General features: G+C 56.4%; 1 protein-coding gene across 3 annotated transcripts in view; it reads left to right on the top strand.

The window, feature by feature from the left end:
* Positions 1–402: 402 nt before the first annotated feature.
* NLGN3 (neuroligin 3) overlaps positions 403–16,635 on the top strand; it is a 38,518-nt gene continuing 22,285 nt past the window's right edge. For 2 of the 3 annotated variants that reach the window (XM_087726993.1, XM_087726992.1), the window contains exons 1-2: positions 403–572; positions 14,222–14,879. In XM_087726993.1, coding sequence (XP_087583119.1) covers positions 14,399–14,879 — 481 coding nt within the window. In that variant the 5' untranslated portion in view covers positions 403–572; positions 14,222–14,398. Of the gene's footprint in view, positions 573–14,221; positions 14,880–15,914; positions 15,975–16,635 lie in introns of all 3 variants that reach the window. The other variant, XM_087726991.1, reaches the window with a different exon arrangement.

The raw sequence follows: 16,635 nt of genomic DNA, 5'->3' as shown, positions 1-16,635 counted from the left end.
CCTCCGTCCTTCCCTCCCGGGACCGGCCGAAAGCCGCCGTGCAAGACCACGCCGGCTCGCCCATCGCGCCCGGGGGGCTCTGGGGCTGCGGGCTCAGGCGGGTGGGCTCCTGCTTGCCACCTGCTGCGGGGGCTCCCAGGCGGCTTCCCGCGAGGAGTCTGAGCCGGTGGAGGGGGGGGGGGCCCGGACTCCGGAGACGCCCCTCCCCGCGCCCGGCAGCCCCCGCGCCGAAGGGCCGCCTCGGCCGGAGGAAGCTCCCACTCGCCCTCCCTCCCTCGCCGCCGCCGCCGCCCCTCCCCGCCGCCCCCCTCCCTCTTTCGCTCGCTCGCGCCGCCGCCGCTGCCCGCGCATTCTGGGAGCCCGTCGGCCGGGGGCGCGCGCGGGGCGGGGACTTCGGCGGCGCTGACGGCGGCCGTTGCAGGAGACCTTCCGCGCCCCCTCCCGCCGCCGCCGCCGCCTCCGCCGCCCCGGCTCCTCCCGCGCCGGCCCGGCATGGCTGCCGCGGGACCACCACCGCCGCCGCCGCCGCCGCAGGAGCAACGGGAGCAGCAGCAGCAGCAGCGCGTCGGCGGGTAAGCAGCGGGAGGGGCGTCGGGGGAGGCGAAGGACGAGAACGAGGGGCGGGCGGGGGGGGGCGAGGGCAGCCCACCGCTCTTCCCCCTGGCTCCCCCCCCCCGCAGCTGCAGCAGCCCCCCTCCCGCCTCTCTCCCCCCCCCCTTCCCTTCATCGCCCGCCGGTTAGGCGAGGATGGAGCAGGCGCGGGGGCGCGGAGGGGGGCTGCCGCTGCTGCGGCGACCGGTCTCTGGCGTTGCCATGGTGACGGTGCAGAAGAGGAAGGCAGAGGACCCCCATTTCGGCGGAGGGGGGGGCGAGCGGGGGAGGAGGAGGAGGAGGAGGAGGAGGAGGCTGCTTCCCCCCCCCCTTCCAGGCCCCGCGTGCCTCCCCTGTGCGGCGGCTCTTGCTGCTTCTGCAGCCAAGGACGGGGCGCCCGGAGCAGGGGACGCGCGAGTGGGGCGGCTGCTTCGACGCCCTCTCCGGCCCGGGTGGGGCTGCTCCTCCTCCTCCGCCGCCGCCTCCAGGGGCAGCCTCAGCTGCGGGCATCGCCGCGGTTGCTCCGGGCACTGAGACGGAAGGGAGAAGGGGCCCCGGAGCGTAGCTTCTCCCGGGCGATGATCTGTTGAGGAGGGGGATGTGCCTCGGCTTCTCCCCCTACCAAAGTTCCTGCAGGTCCATTCTGGTGCTGGAGGGGCCGAGGCACCTTGAACATGAGCCTCAGCCCACCGAGCTGGCAGGTGCAAAGTCTGGGCTGCCCCCCACCCCAGCCTAGCTCCCTTTGGCCAGTGAATACCCCCCCCCAAAATCCGGAGATCCTTCCGGACGCCTAGGGGGGGCAAAGTGAGGACTGGGGTAATGGCAGGAAGGGGGGCGGCCCTCCCCACCTGTGCCTCTGGCCAAGACTGCCAGGAAAAGGCAGACCGAGAAGCGAAGTGGTGCCTGCTGTTCAAACCGTGTCATCCAAAGGACTAGTAACTTGTTCCTCTGCCTTTGGGGGAAGAACAGCTCTGAGGGGAGCATAAACTGGGCTGAGCCTGTCTTTTACTTTCTTTGGGGGGGGGTGGCCTGCTCCAAGAAAGCCAGTTTGTTCCTTATGCCCACTGGAGAAAGCCCACACATCTTCCCCCGTGGCTCTTTTCCTAAGGGGCTCATAATCCCAGCGCCCCCCTCCCCCCAAAAAAACCTGGGCGCTGCCAGCCTTGTCCAGGAGCAGGAATGACTTGTGGGTCATGCATAATGTAAATCAAGGGGACATGTGAGTAAGTTCACAGCCAACAGGTAGTCCAAGGGCAGGAGGTGCCCAGGTAAATGCCCTCCTGGCAAGCAGCCCACCCACCCCCCAATATGATGATGGGGAACTGCAGCTGGGCTTTGTGGGCAGAACGGGGTGCCGTTGTTGGTGCCCTTTCTGGGTCTCCCATCTGGGCAAACTAGTCGTGGAAGAAGTTGGTGAGCCAGAGATGGCAGAGCTGGTAGTCGGGTGGGTGGGGGGGAGGGGGGGAGGTAACTTTGCCCATGCTCTTCCTGCTTATGGAGAACTGAGAAGTCCTGCCTCTTCCTGCTGGGTTTCCTCTGCTGGGATGGATGGATGGATGGAGGGAGGGAGGGAGGGAGGGATGGATGGCAGGCTTGGTGGGTAAAGTTGGTTAGGCGAGAAGGAAGGAATTTGATTCCTTCCTCTGTCTCCCCCTCAAATGACTCGTTGGGACAGAGGTCTGACTTTCTCTCTTTGCCAAGCGCTTCATTTTACGAGCTCCTTTACTGAAACAACCCCCCTGTGAGGTGGGCCGGGCTAACCCCATGCCTTGTGGGAGGAGCCCCAGGAACTCCTGGGGTCTCATGTGCTCTTGCTGAATCAGCCGTGGGCAGAGGGGACCCTGGGGCTCCCACAGGCAGGAGAGTCCCATCCTGGCCTGGAGGAAGCAGGAGGCCCATGGCTTTCGGCCTCTCCTTCCTCTAAGCCCACACGGGATGGGGTTTGAGCGGGGAGAGGACCCACCCATGGAGTGGGTGCCTGCAGCCGATTGACCTCTTTGCCCCAGAGAAGCAGAGCAGAGGAGTGGGGGGGGGATTCCAGGGACCGTCTCTCCACGCCTCCCCAGGGCGCCCAAGCATAGTGGCCACTCACCAGAAGAGAGGACAGGCTGGCAGGCAGTGCCCGTGGCAAGCAGGTGGTATAGTTGGTAGCAGGTTCACCCCCCCACACCCAAGTGCCCTCCAATCCCTGGCTCTTCCAGTTCAAGGCTCAGGGAAAGCCCCTCCCTCTGGGATCCGTGCCAGGGAGAAAGAGCCATTTTGAGCTACCAGAGGTTCCTCTACAGGCAGCGGCTCCCACCGGACGGCTGGTGGGAAGCGGTGGCTGGGAAGAGGGGGGCAGCCAAGACCCCGGTCCACCTGAGGGGTGACACCCCCTGCTTCTTCTTAGCCCCCCCCCTCCTCCATTTCCCCCTCCCCATCAAGGCTCTTGCCGGACAACAGAGTGGCTGCAAGGTGTGATTAGCTACACTGAGCATGTGGGAAAGGACACGAGCATCAAAAGCTGGTGAGGGATGCTTCTGATTGGCTGGGAGCTGTCTTCCTGGGAAGGGGGGGCTCCAGATGTGTGGGGACAATGGCTTTCTCCCCCCCCCCCCCCGCCCTCCGATGAAAACCAGCCTGCCTCTGCAAGTCATCAGGTGGGCAACCGCTCTTACTGACAGCTGTAGTGGGTGATGGCAGATTGGTCCCCTGTTGCTGCCAGGAAGAATGCGACCTGCATTCTTTGTTTCAGAAAAGCAATTCATGCGTCTCTCCTGCTGCAAGCAGGAGCCGAAAGGCCCCCGGGCCACAAGGGGAGCCCCGTAGAGCCACATGGTGTTGAGGTCCCCACCGGGAGGAACTTGGCTGGGGCCAGAACCAGGGATATGGGGGAGACCTTCACGCCGAAGTCTCTGAGAATCAGGGATTCAGAGCCAGCAGGGGGCCCCCACCAAGAGGGCTCTGCTTCGGTGGCTCGGCTGTTGCAGCTGACAATGAGCAGAGGGCTTCCGTTGGAGGGCGCTTGGCTAAGAAAAGGGAGGCGGGAAAAGGGGGCAGTGCGCCTGCAAAAGACCCCCCTCCCAGTCTTCGTTCTGTCCCGTGAGGAGGAGGAGGAGTGTGCTGCGGCCACAGCCCTGCACGCCCTCACCCTGCATGGATCACCGGACACCCATTGGTCTTGGAAAGAGATGAGCGCTGCCTTCCCACGCAGAGCTCGCCGTGGCCCGAAGGAGACCCCCACAACGCCAAGATGGAGGGATGCTGGGGCTTGATGTGCGTCCCCCCCCCACGTCCAGCCAGCCAAAGCAGCTCAACCGCCTTCCGCTCCATGGGGGAGTGGGGGCAGCTTTCAGAGGCTGCTCTTCACCAGGAGCCCTCGGAGGCAACGTTGAGGGTGAAGGCCCCCTTGGGCCCCGGGCGAGAGACAAGACGGCTTAGCAGTTGGTGGGTTAGCTTTGGCCCCTGGAAGGGGCGTGTGAGCAGCCCTCTTCCTTGACTGGCACTCCTGGAAGCCCCTTGCGTGGCGGGCACTGCTGCTTCCCAACCCACCTGTGGAAAGGGGGTGGCGCAGCTCAGGGGCCACTGTGATGTTCCCGTGGTTCGTCCATGAGGCCAATGTGGAGAAAAGACAGGACACGATCTTTCTCGGGATGGAGCGACGACCCAGATTGGGGGTCTGAGAGCCCCTTTTATTGAGATAGGACAAAGGCAGGAGGGGCAATAGCATGTGGTCAAAAACAGCCTGTAAAAGTACAATTTCTAATCTACTGCTCAGGGAAGTTCTGTCTATATGTGGTCAAATCCTGGGCGTCATTGGTAGGGCACATCTCAGGATGTTATGTTATGAACTATCAGGATGTTATGGGGTTTTAGGAGTTTGTTTTCTCCTGTGTGGTTCAGCGTGGCTCTGCATGCCCCGTTATGAACTGGGCCATGGGTGACCACTACACCTACACAAGGAATTATATTACAACAGGCCACAGCTGGCACGGGCGCAGGAGGTGCAATCTTGGAGGTGGTGGCAAATATTGCCCCTGGCCTGGGACTTTGGGCTCTGCAGACAGTTGAAAGAGATTCGAGTGAGGCAGAGGTTAAAAGGGGGCAGCTGTGTGTGTGGGGGGGAAGACCCAAATCTCCTAGTAAATATGGGTGCAGCCTTCCTTCCTCCCTCCCTCCCTTCCTCCCTTCGTTCCTTTCTTCCTTCCTTCCTCCCTCCCTCCCTTCCTCCCTTCCTCCCTTCCATCCTCCCTTCCTCCCTCCCTCCCTCCCTCCCTTCCTTCCTCCCTCCCTTCCTCCCTTCCTCCCTCTCTTCCTTCCTTCCTCCCTCTCTTCCTTCCTTCCTCCCTTCCTCCCTTCCTCCCTCCCTCCCTCCCTCCCTTCCTCCCTTCCTTCCTTTCTTCCTTCCTTTTGTGACTGAGGAGATCCATCGGCCGACAGTCCCTAGGCTGATCCCTGGTCCCACCAGGGAAGCCGCTCGTCCCCATCGGCTCTTCCTAGCAGAGCAGTCTCCCTGACCCCTGACAGTTGGATGACTTCTCCCATCATGCACAGCCAGCACCCCTAGGGAGAAGACTGGACCGGACAGGTTGCTGTTCCTCCAGACCTCTCCAGGCTGTGCCCCAGGGAACCTGCCCCCCCTGGCAGGCACACGGCTGGGCCAGCAGCAGTCGCCAATAGGAAGCCCCTCCCTGCCCCTTTGAAGGCTGGCAGGCCTGGCTGGAGGATCCAGTGCCGGGCTTCCTTGGTGGAGCCCCAGGTGTTGGCATCAACTGGTGGCTTCTTTGGTTGTGGTTTGTGTGTTGTATGTTGTGACTTGCCTGAGTTTGCAGGCGGTGTGAATCTCTGTTGCGAAAGGGATTGTCCTACAAGAAGGAAAGAAGGACCAGGGGAGACATGATAGCAGCCTTCCAATATCTCAGGGGTTGCCACAAAGAAGAGGGAGTCAAACTATTCTCCAAGGCACCTGAGGGCAGAACAAGAAGCAATGGGTGGAAACTCATCAAGGAGAGAAGCAACTTAGAACTAAGGAGAAATTTCCTGACAATTAGAACAATTAATCAGTGGAACAGAAGTTGCCTCCAGAAGTTGCGAATGCCCCAACACTGGAAGTCTTTAAGAAGATGTTGGATAGCCATTTGTCTGAAACGGTATAGGGTTTCCTGCCTAGGCAGGGGGTTGGACTAGAAGACCTCCCAGGTCCCTTCCAACTCTGCTATTGTGTTGTATTGTATTAAGAATTGAATGGTGGGGAGAACATGGGGAATGTCAGCTGGCCAGACAGGTCATTTTCTCAGGTGGAGACTGGCTCTGCAGCTGACGAATGGCTGCTCTGTCTCTGGACCCTCTCTCCCTTCCTTCCTTTCTTCCTTCCTTCCTCCCTCCCTTCCTTTGTTCCTCCCTCCCTTCCTTCCTTCCTTTCTTCCTCCCTCCCTCCCTCCCTCCCTTCCTCCCTCCCTCCCTCCCTCCCTCTCTTCCTTCCTCCCTCCCTCCCTCCCTTCCTTCCTTCCTCCCTCCCTCCCTCCCTTCCTTCCTCCCTCCCTTCCTTTCTTCCTTTCTTCCTCCCTCCCTTCCTTCCTCCCTCCCAACCTTCCTTCCTTCCTCCCTTCCTCCCTCCCTTCCTCCCTCCCTTCCTTTCTTTCTTCCTCCCTCCCTTCCTTCCTTCCTTCCTCCCTCCCTTCCTTCGTTCCTTCCTCCCTCCCTCCCTCCCTTCCTTCCTCCCTCCCTCCCAACCTTCCTTCCTCCCTCCCTCCCTCCCATCCTTCCTCCATTCCTCCCTTCCTTCCTTCCTCCCTCCCTTCCTTCCTTCCTCCCTCCCTTCCTCCCTCCTTCCCTTCCTCCCTCCCTCCCTCCCTTCCTTTCTTCCTTTCTTCATCCCTCCCTCCCTTCCTTCCTTCCTTTCTTCCTTTCTTCATCCCTCCCTTCCTCCCTCCCTCCCTCCCTCCCTCCCTTCCTTTCTTCCTCCCTCCCTCCCTTCCTTCCTTCCTTCCTCCCTCCCTCCCTCCCTTCCTTCCTTCCTTCCTTCCTTTTCCACCAGCCAGATTCTGCTCGTACTCTTCTTCACCTCAGAAAGCCCCGAGGAGGCCTTGAAGGGGCCCATTGTTTTCCCCGGCCTCGCAGTTTGCCCTCTGGAGCTCCTCCTTAGAGGGCAGCCTGGGAAGATGTGATCCGCTGGAGGATTTCGCTTCGCCTTATTCCAGATGCCTCTGCTCTCCTCGGCTCCTGGGAGGCCCCTGCAGCCATCTTGTCTCCTGGAAGCCAAGTGCGGCCGGGGGACGCAGGAGGGGCTGTGGGCAAACCTCCTTTGCGCCTTGGGTGGGGGGGTCCCCTCTGTTTCCGCTCGCTGCCCCTCTTCTTTTCCTTGGGACACGTTTGCGCCTCTGTTGGGGGAAAGTCTCGCCTTCTCTGTGCTCCTGGTCCACCTAGGGAGCTCTGAAGATTTGGGAAGAGGGTGCACCTCTTGCATGAAGCGCGTCAGGCTGAGGATGAGGGGAGTTGTAGTCCAGCTCACCCAGAAACCACCAGCTCAGGGTAAGCTGCCTTCAACCTCCCGAGGCTGCTTGTCCAGGGCTTCGGGGGGCACCTTGGAGCCAAACCCAGAAGTGCCTTGGCACGACCCAAGGCTTCTTGGCAGCCATCAAGGCGGTGTGGCTGGGGGCTGTGCTCAGGCAGAAGTTCACCAGGATGGAAGGTTATCTAGACTGAAGCTTCTTTATTTTGGCCTGGGTGGACGGAGAGTGAGCAGAAAGGTTCCCCCATCCTTAGGGAGGGGAAGGGGCTCCACAGTCCAGGTGTGGAGAAGGCAGCCTGGCCCACCCTTGCCCCTCTTGAGGCCTGGCACTCTGGCGGGCCCAGGGCTCTAGTGCCGTTGGAGCCACAGAACCTGGGACAGTCCAGTGTTTCTCAACCTTGGCTACTTGAAGATGTCTGGACTTCAACTCCCAGAATTCCCCAGCCAGCATTCGCTGGCTGGGGAATTCTGGGAGTTGAAGTCCAGACATCTTCAAGTAGCCAAGGTTGAGAAACACTGGTCCAGAGGTGGGGCAGTCTCTGCTGGGATTGGTGGGCCACCCCCAGGGAGTTCCCCACAACGCAAAGGATGCCCTTTTACTAGGAAGAGGATGGCAGCTCCGAAGCCCAGCCAAGAAGGAGGCTTCTTCCTTGAAGAGGCTTTCTTGTAGTAAAGTCAGGAGTGGATTCCCTGAGAGCCTTCCTCCTTCTGGCCTCTGGGCTCAGGTCTCTTCCAAGCCCCCCACCCCGGCTCTGCCTTCCCCTCTCCTTGCTCCAGAACAGGGGTCTCCAACCTTGGCAACTTTTAAGACCGGTGGACTTCAACTCCCAGCAAAGTTGGCTGAGGAATTCTGGGAGTTGGAAGTCCACAGGTTGGAGACACCCACCCCCCGCTCCAGAGGGCTACAAACGGCCCATTGGTCGCCCTTCGTGCCCAGTTAGGCGTGCGGGGAACTGACCTCGGCATCATTCTGCCTAGACCCATCCGCGGAGACAGGCTTGTCGCTGAGTGGGACAAACCTTGAAGGATGCCCAGAGAGGGAACTTTCCTGGCATTCCAAGAGGGATGTGTGCTCTGCCCTGCAAACAGACCCTTCCTCACCCTTTTGAGCAAGCGAGCGAGAGAGAGAGAGAGACGTGGTTGCTTCTCCTCCTTCTGGGAAAGCTATAGTAAAGCGTGTCCGCTGGGAGAGAAGAGGAACCAGGGCATTGCTATATTCTGTGCCATTTGAGGTACGATCGTCTCCAGGTGGCCCGGAATGCCATTTGGAAGGCACCAGGTCCCATAAGGCTTCCCCTTCCTTGGGTAGGAAGCCAGCAAGAATGGTGGCTGAGCCACGCTGGCCCAACGCAGCCTATGGCCCTGCCTGCCCAGCGATGCCCGGGCTGGCTTGGAAACACAGCGGGTGAAGTGTTAGCAAAGGCCCAGCTATTTTGGTGGGTGTTACTATCATCACCACATGCAGACACCCAGGGAAGAGCTGACTCCCTCGTAGATGTTCAGCCCTGCGGCCTCATCTCCCTTGCGCAGTTGTCCATGTTTTGAGAGCTTCTCGGGGAAGGCGTAGGTGTTCAGTTTCAAAAGATCCATTGGATTTAGGATCGAGGCACTTGAGGAGTGGCTCCCCTGCTCCTTCCTTCCTTCCTTCCTTCCTTCCTTCCTTCCTTCCTTCCCCCCTCACTCCCTCCCTTCTTCCTTCCTTCCTTCTCCCCCCCTCACTCCCTCCCGTCTTCCTTCCTTTCTTCCCCCCTCACTCACACCCTTCTTCCTTCCTTCCTTCTTTCCTTCCTTCCTTCTTTCCTTCCCCCCTCACTCCCTCCCTTCTTCCTTCCTTCCTTCCCCCCTCACTCACTCCCTTCTTCCTTCCTTCCTTCTTTCCTTCCCCCCTCCCTCTCTCCCTTCTTTCTTCCTTCCTTCCTTCTTTCCTCCCCCCCTCACTCACTCCCTTCTTCCTTCCTTCCCCCCTCACTCACTCCCTTCTTCCTTCCTTCCTTCCCCCTCCCTCTCTCCCTTCTTCCTTCCTTCCTTCCCCCCTCACTCACTCCCTTCTTCCTTCCTTCCTTCCTTCCCCCCTCACTCACTCCCTTCTTCCTTCCTTCCTTCCTTCCCCCCTCCCTCTCTCCCTTCTTCCTTCCTTCCTTTCTTCCTTCTTTCCTTCCCTCCTCCCTCCCTCCCTTCTTCCTTCCTTCCTTCTTTCCTCCCCCTCACTCACTCCCTTCTTCCTTCCTATCTTACTTCCTTCCTTCCTTACTTCCTTACTTCCTTCCTTCCTCCTTCCTTCCTTCCTTCCTTCCTTCCTTCCTTCCTTCCTTCCTTCCTTCCTGTCTTTAAGGCGCTTGATTCCTCCACATCCAATTCTTACAGTAGCTTCTTGTCCCTTGCAAAGGTTACCCCCACCCCACCCCCAAGAGAGACCAGATGGCCCAGCCATTCGCTTTAACAGCTCCCACAAGATCTCCACCGTCAAAGAACTTTCTGGGGTCAATCAAGCCAGGAGGAAGCCCCACTCTGAGCATCTCTTTGTCATCCATCTTACGACGGGCCGCCCATCGGAGTTCTTGTCCCTGCAGTCCTGCTCCATATTTGTTGACATGGAGCTGGTAGCAGTTTCATTCCTGTTTCTTTACTGGGTATTTTTTTTTTGGGGGGGGGAGAGGGGGTGTTACTTCTAGTGCTTCCTCCTGGTAACTAGTTTAGCGCCTGTGGTTCCCCCTCTCCCCCCCCCCCGCCCCGTTTTCAGTGGAGCCAATGCCTGAATAAATTGCTTCTCCCCAAATATTTCTGCCGTTTTTGTGATCCTGTTGGCAGCGCAATCTTCCCATCTTCTTTTAACCTCGTTTGCTTTTGTTGAGAGCTGTGGATGATTATCCGTGAGTAGCCGAAGATCTTCCTGTGGTTTATCTGATGTCTCTAAAAGCATCCTCTCTTTGTTTATTTTCCTCAATCTTAGATGTTTCCCCCCCCCCCGCCTTTGGATACCTTTCATTGTCCTCCCTTGTTTGATGCTGCAAATCTGCATTCGGGGCTGTGCACGCTTTTTCGCCCAGTCCAAGCCTCTCGTCCGCTGCCGCCTGCCTCTGACTTTCATGCTAATTCCTTGGATTCAGGGGATGAATTTTCTCCTTTGGTTTTGGCAGAATCTCTGACCTCCCCCCCAGAGTTGCTGACATCCAATTTCGCCCAAGTTCCATGTCCTGGATACGTTCTATTCTGACCTTCTATTCTCTTGGCCTGGGCCAGCCCTTCCCATGAGACCCGCGCTGCGTCTAGGTCCAGCTTCAATATACAAATAATTTGTATATATTACAAATAATTACAAAAGGCACAAATAATTCTCTGCCTGCACCTGGAAGCCACATCTGGCCTTCCTCTGTCTCCCTTTCCTTCGGCGTGCTCTGCTGATTCCAATGTCGCCCGGCTAGTGAGTCCAACCAGCTGTTTGCCCTTAGGATGCTCAAAGCCGGTGTCGGCCATGGGGTCCCCTCCCAAACTCTGCGCTTCCTCTCACGGCAGGTCCATTCATTCCAGCCCCCCTACCCCACCCGTTACAGTCCCCCTCCAATCCACTCGTTCTTATCCTGTGGTTTTATGGGGCATTGGGGCGATCCTTATCAGGGCCTTTCCACCTCTTCCGTTTCGGGCTGTTGGGTGGGGGAATCTCTTGCCCGGATCTGATTTTGAAGTCCGCGTAAAACCACGTGCTTCATTGGGCCTCAGAGGGGGTCTTGATTCACAGCTGTCCCGTTCTATGGTCCCGCTAGAAATAAGGACTGACCCTGTTGCAGCTCCAGTCTTGCCTCTTCTGGCGCCCAGAGGAATATCTCTTTTTTTTTAATATAATTTTTTTTTAATTAAATTTTTTTTTTAATTTTCAATTTAAAACAAGTACAACATCCTTCTTTACACGCTATAGAAAGTGTATCAGTCGGTCACAAATAAACTTTCGTACTATACTGCATGGAAGATGGACTTTTGGTATTAAATATTATGGATGCTCAGCTAAAATAGGATATGAGGATTTGATGTTAATAGAGGATTTTACAAACAAGTAAATGAAATGTCAGCATGTGGTTATGGACTAAATCTTTGGCATAGTTAAGGTTGAAGGATGTTTAAATAACTGTAGTTAACTAAAAGTGGAGGTATAATGATGTCAATATGGTAAACATTTGAGTTAAGATATTTGAATTAATATGAATTAATGGAAGAGATGCACCAAAACATGTTGTAACCAGCTGATATACTTTTTTTTAATATGATATATTCCTGTGTTGTTTTTTCTTTAATATAAATTTTTATTTTTATTACACTGACAACATATAGACACAACAATTTTAAATAAAAAAACATCATCACATACAGCATGTCGTTTGGTTACAGGTGTTTTAACATCCATATTCTCGAATAACATTTACCATCGCAGATTTTTCATCTAGTATAACTAAATAGTATATAACTAAATCCCGGAGTCCTTCGGGATTGGGCGGCATATAAATTTTATAAATAAATATAAATAAATACCTCACTTTCATTGTACAGTATATGTTCAATTGCAATTAGCATTATTATTTTTTTTGCAATAAGTCATAATTCCCTTGCATTCTTGATTGTCCCATTTGATAACAGTATACCTTTATATAATCCCCATGGGAAAGAAGAAAAAAGATATTTTTTTTACCAACCATTTATATTTATATATCACTATTTTCAATTATGCACAATTCCACCAATCAACTATCAGGTATGCTTATGTTCATTGTTATCCTTGTACCTCATACGTTCAAACAGAAATCTTATTCCTTCATTTTTCAACAAAATATTCTAAATAGTCGCTACATATATACACCAATTTTTTTTCCAATTATTAATTTTTTTTATTTTGTTACATAAACAACACATGCCCACACTAGTGGGGGTAAAAAATCAAAACACAAAAAAGACAAAAAACAGAAAACAAGGCAGGGGGGAAAAAAAGGAAAGACAAAAGAGAAAAAGAAAAAAAAACCACAGGTATATATTATAAAAAAGTATATCAGCTGGTTACAACATGTTTTTGTGCATCTCTTCCATTAATTCATATTAATTCAAATATCTTAACTCAAATGTTTACCATATTGACATCATCATACCTCCACTTTTAGTTGACTACAGTTGTTTAAACATCTTTCATCCTTAACTATGCCAAAGATTTAATCCATAACCACATGCTACTTGTTTATAAAATCCTCCATTAACATCAAATATGGATAATGATAGTAATGTATATAATGTGGAGTTGATATGATAAATAATAATTGGATATGAGAAGGGAAGGTTAGAAATATTTTCGGACCATATACAAAGGTTATTCATCACAATAATTATCACTATTAAAAAATAAAATAAAACTATATACAGTTAAATGTTAACTAATATGGGGGAAATGTTACGATATGCGATATAATTACATAAAGAAAGGAGAATGATAATAAACTATATACATGGAGGATGGAATTTTTGGTATTAAATATTATGGATGTTTAGCTAAAACAGGACATATATACACCAATTTTTAATTATCAGAGGAATATCTCTTGACTTGAGGGGGCCTCCATCCTCAGCCTTGACCCTTGCCTGGATGCTCCATCCTCAGCCTTGACCCTTGCCTGGATTGCCAAGGTGGCGCAGTGGTTAAATGCAGCACTGCAGGCTACTGCTAGATCAGCAGGTCAGCGGTTCAAATCTCACCGGCTCAGGGTTGACTCAGCCTTCCATCCTTCCGAGGTGGGTAAAATGAGGACCCAGATTGTTGGGGGCAATATGCTGACTCTCTGTAAACCGCTTAGAGAGGCCTGAAAGGCCTATGAAGCGGTATATAAGTCTACTGCTATTGCTATTGCTATTGCTTGGTCCTCCGTACCGTTTCCTTCACAGCTCAGCAGAAGGGGACTCGGATCCCGGAGGAGGGTGGGCTTCCCCTCCCCTACAGAGCTCTGCCTGTCCTCTCCCTGCGGTGGGACTCTTTCCCCCCCCCCCGCCTCTTCTGAGCTCACCCGCAAGGGGAAGAACGATGGAGCTAGCAATTATTTGAGCGTCTTCCAAGGCTTTCTTCTCTCTTTTTCCGCCACCAATGCGCCCCAGCTGCCCGTGGCCGAAAAACAGCTCTCTAGAATTCAGACAGCTGGATGTAATTCCTGGGAAAGAGCAGCTTTTATCCCTTGAAGGGTATTATGTAATTTGGAGAAATTTGCAAACACTTTTTTGCAAGCAGGAGCTGCCTCGGCCTTCTTGAGTGCTGAGGAGATGGGGGGACGGGGGGCTCCTATTGTGCCCCGGAAGGGAATGAAAAAAAACAAGCAGGAATCGGCCCTTGTAGGCCAGAGCCGCCTGGCACAGGTTTCCCAGGACTGGGTCTGAAGTCACCCAGGAGAGGAAGAGGGAGTAACCCAGGCCCTGAGAGGCTCTCCAAGTGATTTGATTTGATTTGATTTGTCTTGTATGCCGCCCACTCCCGAAGGACTCCGGGCGGCTCACAATAGACAAGGGAAAGGGGGAAAACTAGACAAAGACAACACTTTCAAAACAAAACCACAACATTCACAATTTCCGTGGGGCTGGATATTTCACAGGCCCCCCCGGCCAGCTGGAGCAGCCAGGACTTGGTGGCTTTGCGGAAGGCCGGGAGGGTAATAAGGGTCTGGATCTCCACAGGGAGATCGTTCCAGAGGGCTGGAGCTGCAACAGAGAAGGCTCTCCCCCGGGGGGGTCGCCAGCCGACATTGGCTGGCAGATGGAATCCGGAGGAGACCTAACCTGTGAGATCTAAGTGGGGAGGGGAGCCCTCTTGCAATCAAGCCCAGCAGCTTCGAGAAGATCCGGTCCCGGTGTCCCCCAGTTGGGAGATGTTGGTCCTAGGAAGCCCTCAGCCCAGACCATGGTAGAGGAGGTCCTGGGGCCCAAAGGTGGCCCTGCAGATGGGGTGGAGAGAGGAACCTATCCTTGGGGCTCTGAGTCTTCCCCAAGAATCAGACGCCTGACTTGTGGCTTGTTAACCTGGCATCTCTTTCTGTAAGGGAGGGCTTGTTGGGTGTGGCTGCGCTTCGCCCCCTCCAAAGTGGTCCCTATTAACATGCTTCCCCCCCCCCAATCTCCTCTTCGCAGGACCACCTGTCTCCGAGGAACTGCACCCGCAGAGAGGAAGAGTTCCTGAGCTGTGGGACTTTGGCCCTCGGCTGCCACCGCTCCTGCCTGACCCCCGGACTCCTTCCCCCTCGGAGGGTACTCTGAGCCCCCTGCATCTGCTTGCGGCCCGCTGCCCAGCGCTGCCCTCCCCAGACCATGTGGCAGCTATTGTGCCAATGCCCGCTTCTCCTCCCGCCCTTCTCGCAAGCGACCAAGGGGGCAGCCGGGTGGGGCGCGCACCTGGCCCTCTGGATCCTGGGCCTCGCCTCGGCCGTGGTGCGGATGGAGAGCCAGGCCTACTCGCCCACCGTCAACACTCACTACGGGAAGCTCCGCGGGGTGCGCGTGCCCCTGCCCAGCGAGATCCTGGGGCCGGTGGACCAGTACCTGGGGGTGCCCTACGCCGCACCTCCCATCGGGGACAAGCGCTTCCTGCCTCCCGAGCCTCCGCAGTCCTGGTCGGGCATCCGGAATGCCACCCACTTCCCCCCGGTGTGCCCGCAGAACATCCACACCGCCGTGCCCGAGATTATGCTCCCCATCTGGTTCACCTCCAACCTGGACATTGTGGCCACCTACATCCAGGACCCCAACGAGGACTGTCTGTACCTCAACATCTACATCCCCACCGAGGATGGTGAGTCCCCAGCGGGGTGCCTGCAGGTCACGTGTGTCATATGTGTGTGTGTGCGTGTGGTGTGCACGCGTGTCTCTCTGCGGTTTCAGCATGCTGCCATCACTTGCTCTCCTCCCGCCGCATGGCTGTCTGTCTGTGGGCATCCCTTTCCTGGCCATGACGCTTGTCCTTCCCGGCTGCCATGCGCCCCTTCTCGCTCTCTCCCCACATGGGCCCTTCCTCCTCTGCTCGTCTCCCCTCCCCACCCCACCCCTCCAGCCACCATCATCCTCATCCTGAACTGGGTCGGCGAGACAGGAGAAGCCTCCGGTCAGCTGCAGGGCGTCCCAGCTGGTTGGGGGGCAGCAGGGGGCCTTAGGCGCCCTCAGGCTTGGCTGTGGGTCGACCTCCTCCCCCCCTCCTCTCTCTCCATCCCCCCTGTCCCCATTTCCAGAGGGTCCTTGGCAGGCCAGTTCTGGTGGGTTCTCTCTCTCTCTCTCTCTCTCTCTTTTCCTCTTCCTCTTCCAAACCTCTCCCAGTCCTTGAGCTCAGCCTTAGCAGGGTACCACTGGTTGGTCTGGTTGGAGGAGGGCCTGGGCTAGCTGGGGGCAGCTGGAGCAGGAGGGGGGCTCTTTGTGGTGAGGCCGAGCCCCTTAACCCTTCCTTTCCAGGGCTCTCCCGTTGGAACTGTAAGTAGCCCCTTCCCCAGCCAACTCGGCCTCACCACAAGGGGGTCCCTGCTGAGGGGAGCCTCTTCCTCGGCGGCGGCAGCAGCACTGGGGCAGCAGCCCCCCCCCCCGGGCGGGCGGGGAGGAGGGAGCTTCACGCTTGACACGCCCTCCTCTCCTGCACCCTTCCTGGCCTCCAGCGACGGCCCCCCCATCCCGCCCCCCCGCCCCTGGAGCAGCTGCTGCTCTGCTCCCCTCTGCCCTCCCTGTGGCCAGCCCCAAGGGGGGTGGGGTGGGGGCTGGAGAGGGGGGGGAGAAGGACGGGTTGCATGCCCACACCCTCCTCTGGGGCCTCCTGTTATTTTGTAGTCTTTTATTCATTTTACAGTAAAGCGGATTTCCAAGGAATGCGCCCGAAAACCCAACAAGAAAATATGTAGGAAAGGAGGTAGGTAGCGAGGCGGGGGGGGGTCTTGGCAGAGGGCACAGAGAGAGGCAAGTGAGAGAGTGAGCGCCAGGGGGCGCCTGGCCTGCCCCATGCCACAACAGGATGGGGGGGTGGGGGGCTTATTGACTCGGAAGGGCTCTCTGGCAAGTCCCCTGGGAGTGTACCCTCTCTTTTTGGGGGTGTATGTGTGGCATTCCCACCTAGGCACGGCTGCCCTGGCTGGCATCGGTTGCCTATCCCTAGGGGGCAGAGGAAAGAGAGCTCCCTTCTCCCCTGCCCCAACTGGCCTCACGTGGAAGGCGGTTCTGCCCACTTCCTTCTCAGCACTTCCGGGAAAGGACCGGCCAGCGGGCAGAAGGCTGAGGATGCCCTGCTTCCGACCGGCTTCTCCAGCCAGCCCCAGACTCTGCAAGAGGGGAGTGGTTTGCCCCACCGTAGGGACCCCCCCTGCGATGTGTGCCCTTTCCCTGCCACTGGGTCCCCTAAACAGATACACAACAGCATGGGCATGCGCTGGGCTCCTCCCTGCCTCCCCCCCCTCTGCCTGGCACTGGGGGCCGAATTGCAGCGCCACCTCCCGTTCCTCCCTTGAGCTGGAATCCCTTCGCCTCCATCCTCCTTCCCCATTGCTGGGTCCGTTGTCCTTCCGGAGCTCTTCCCC

The sequence above is a fragment of the Thamnophis sirtalis genome, unplaced genomic scaffold (genome assembly GCF_051295495.1).
Source record: "Thamnophis sirtalis isolate CommonGarterSnake01/CBP01778 unplaced genomic scaffold, rThaSir2_p1.2 scaffold_13, whole genome shotgun sequence".
In the NCBI taxonomy this organism is placed as follows: Eukaryota; Metazoa; Chordata; class Lepidosauria; order Squamata; family Natricidae; genus Thamnophis; species Thamnophis sirtalis.
This window is presented reverse-complemented; position numbering and strand designations above follow the sequence as displayed.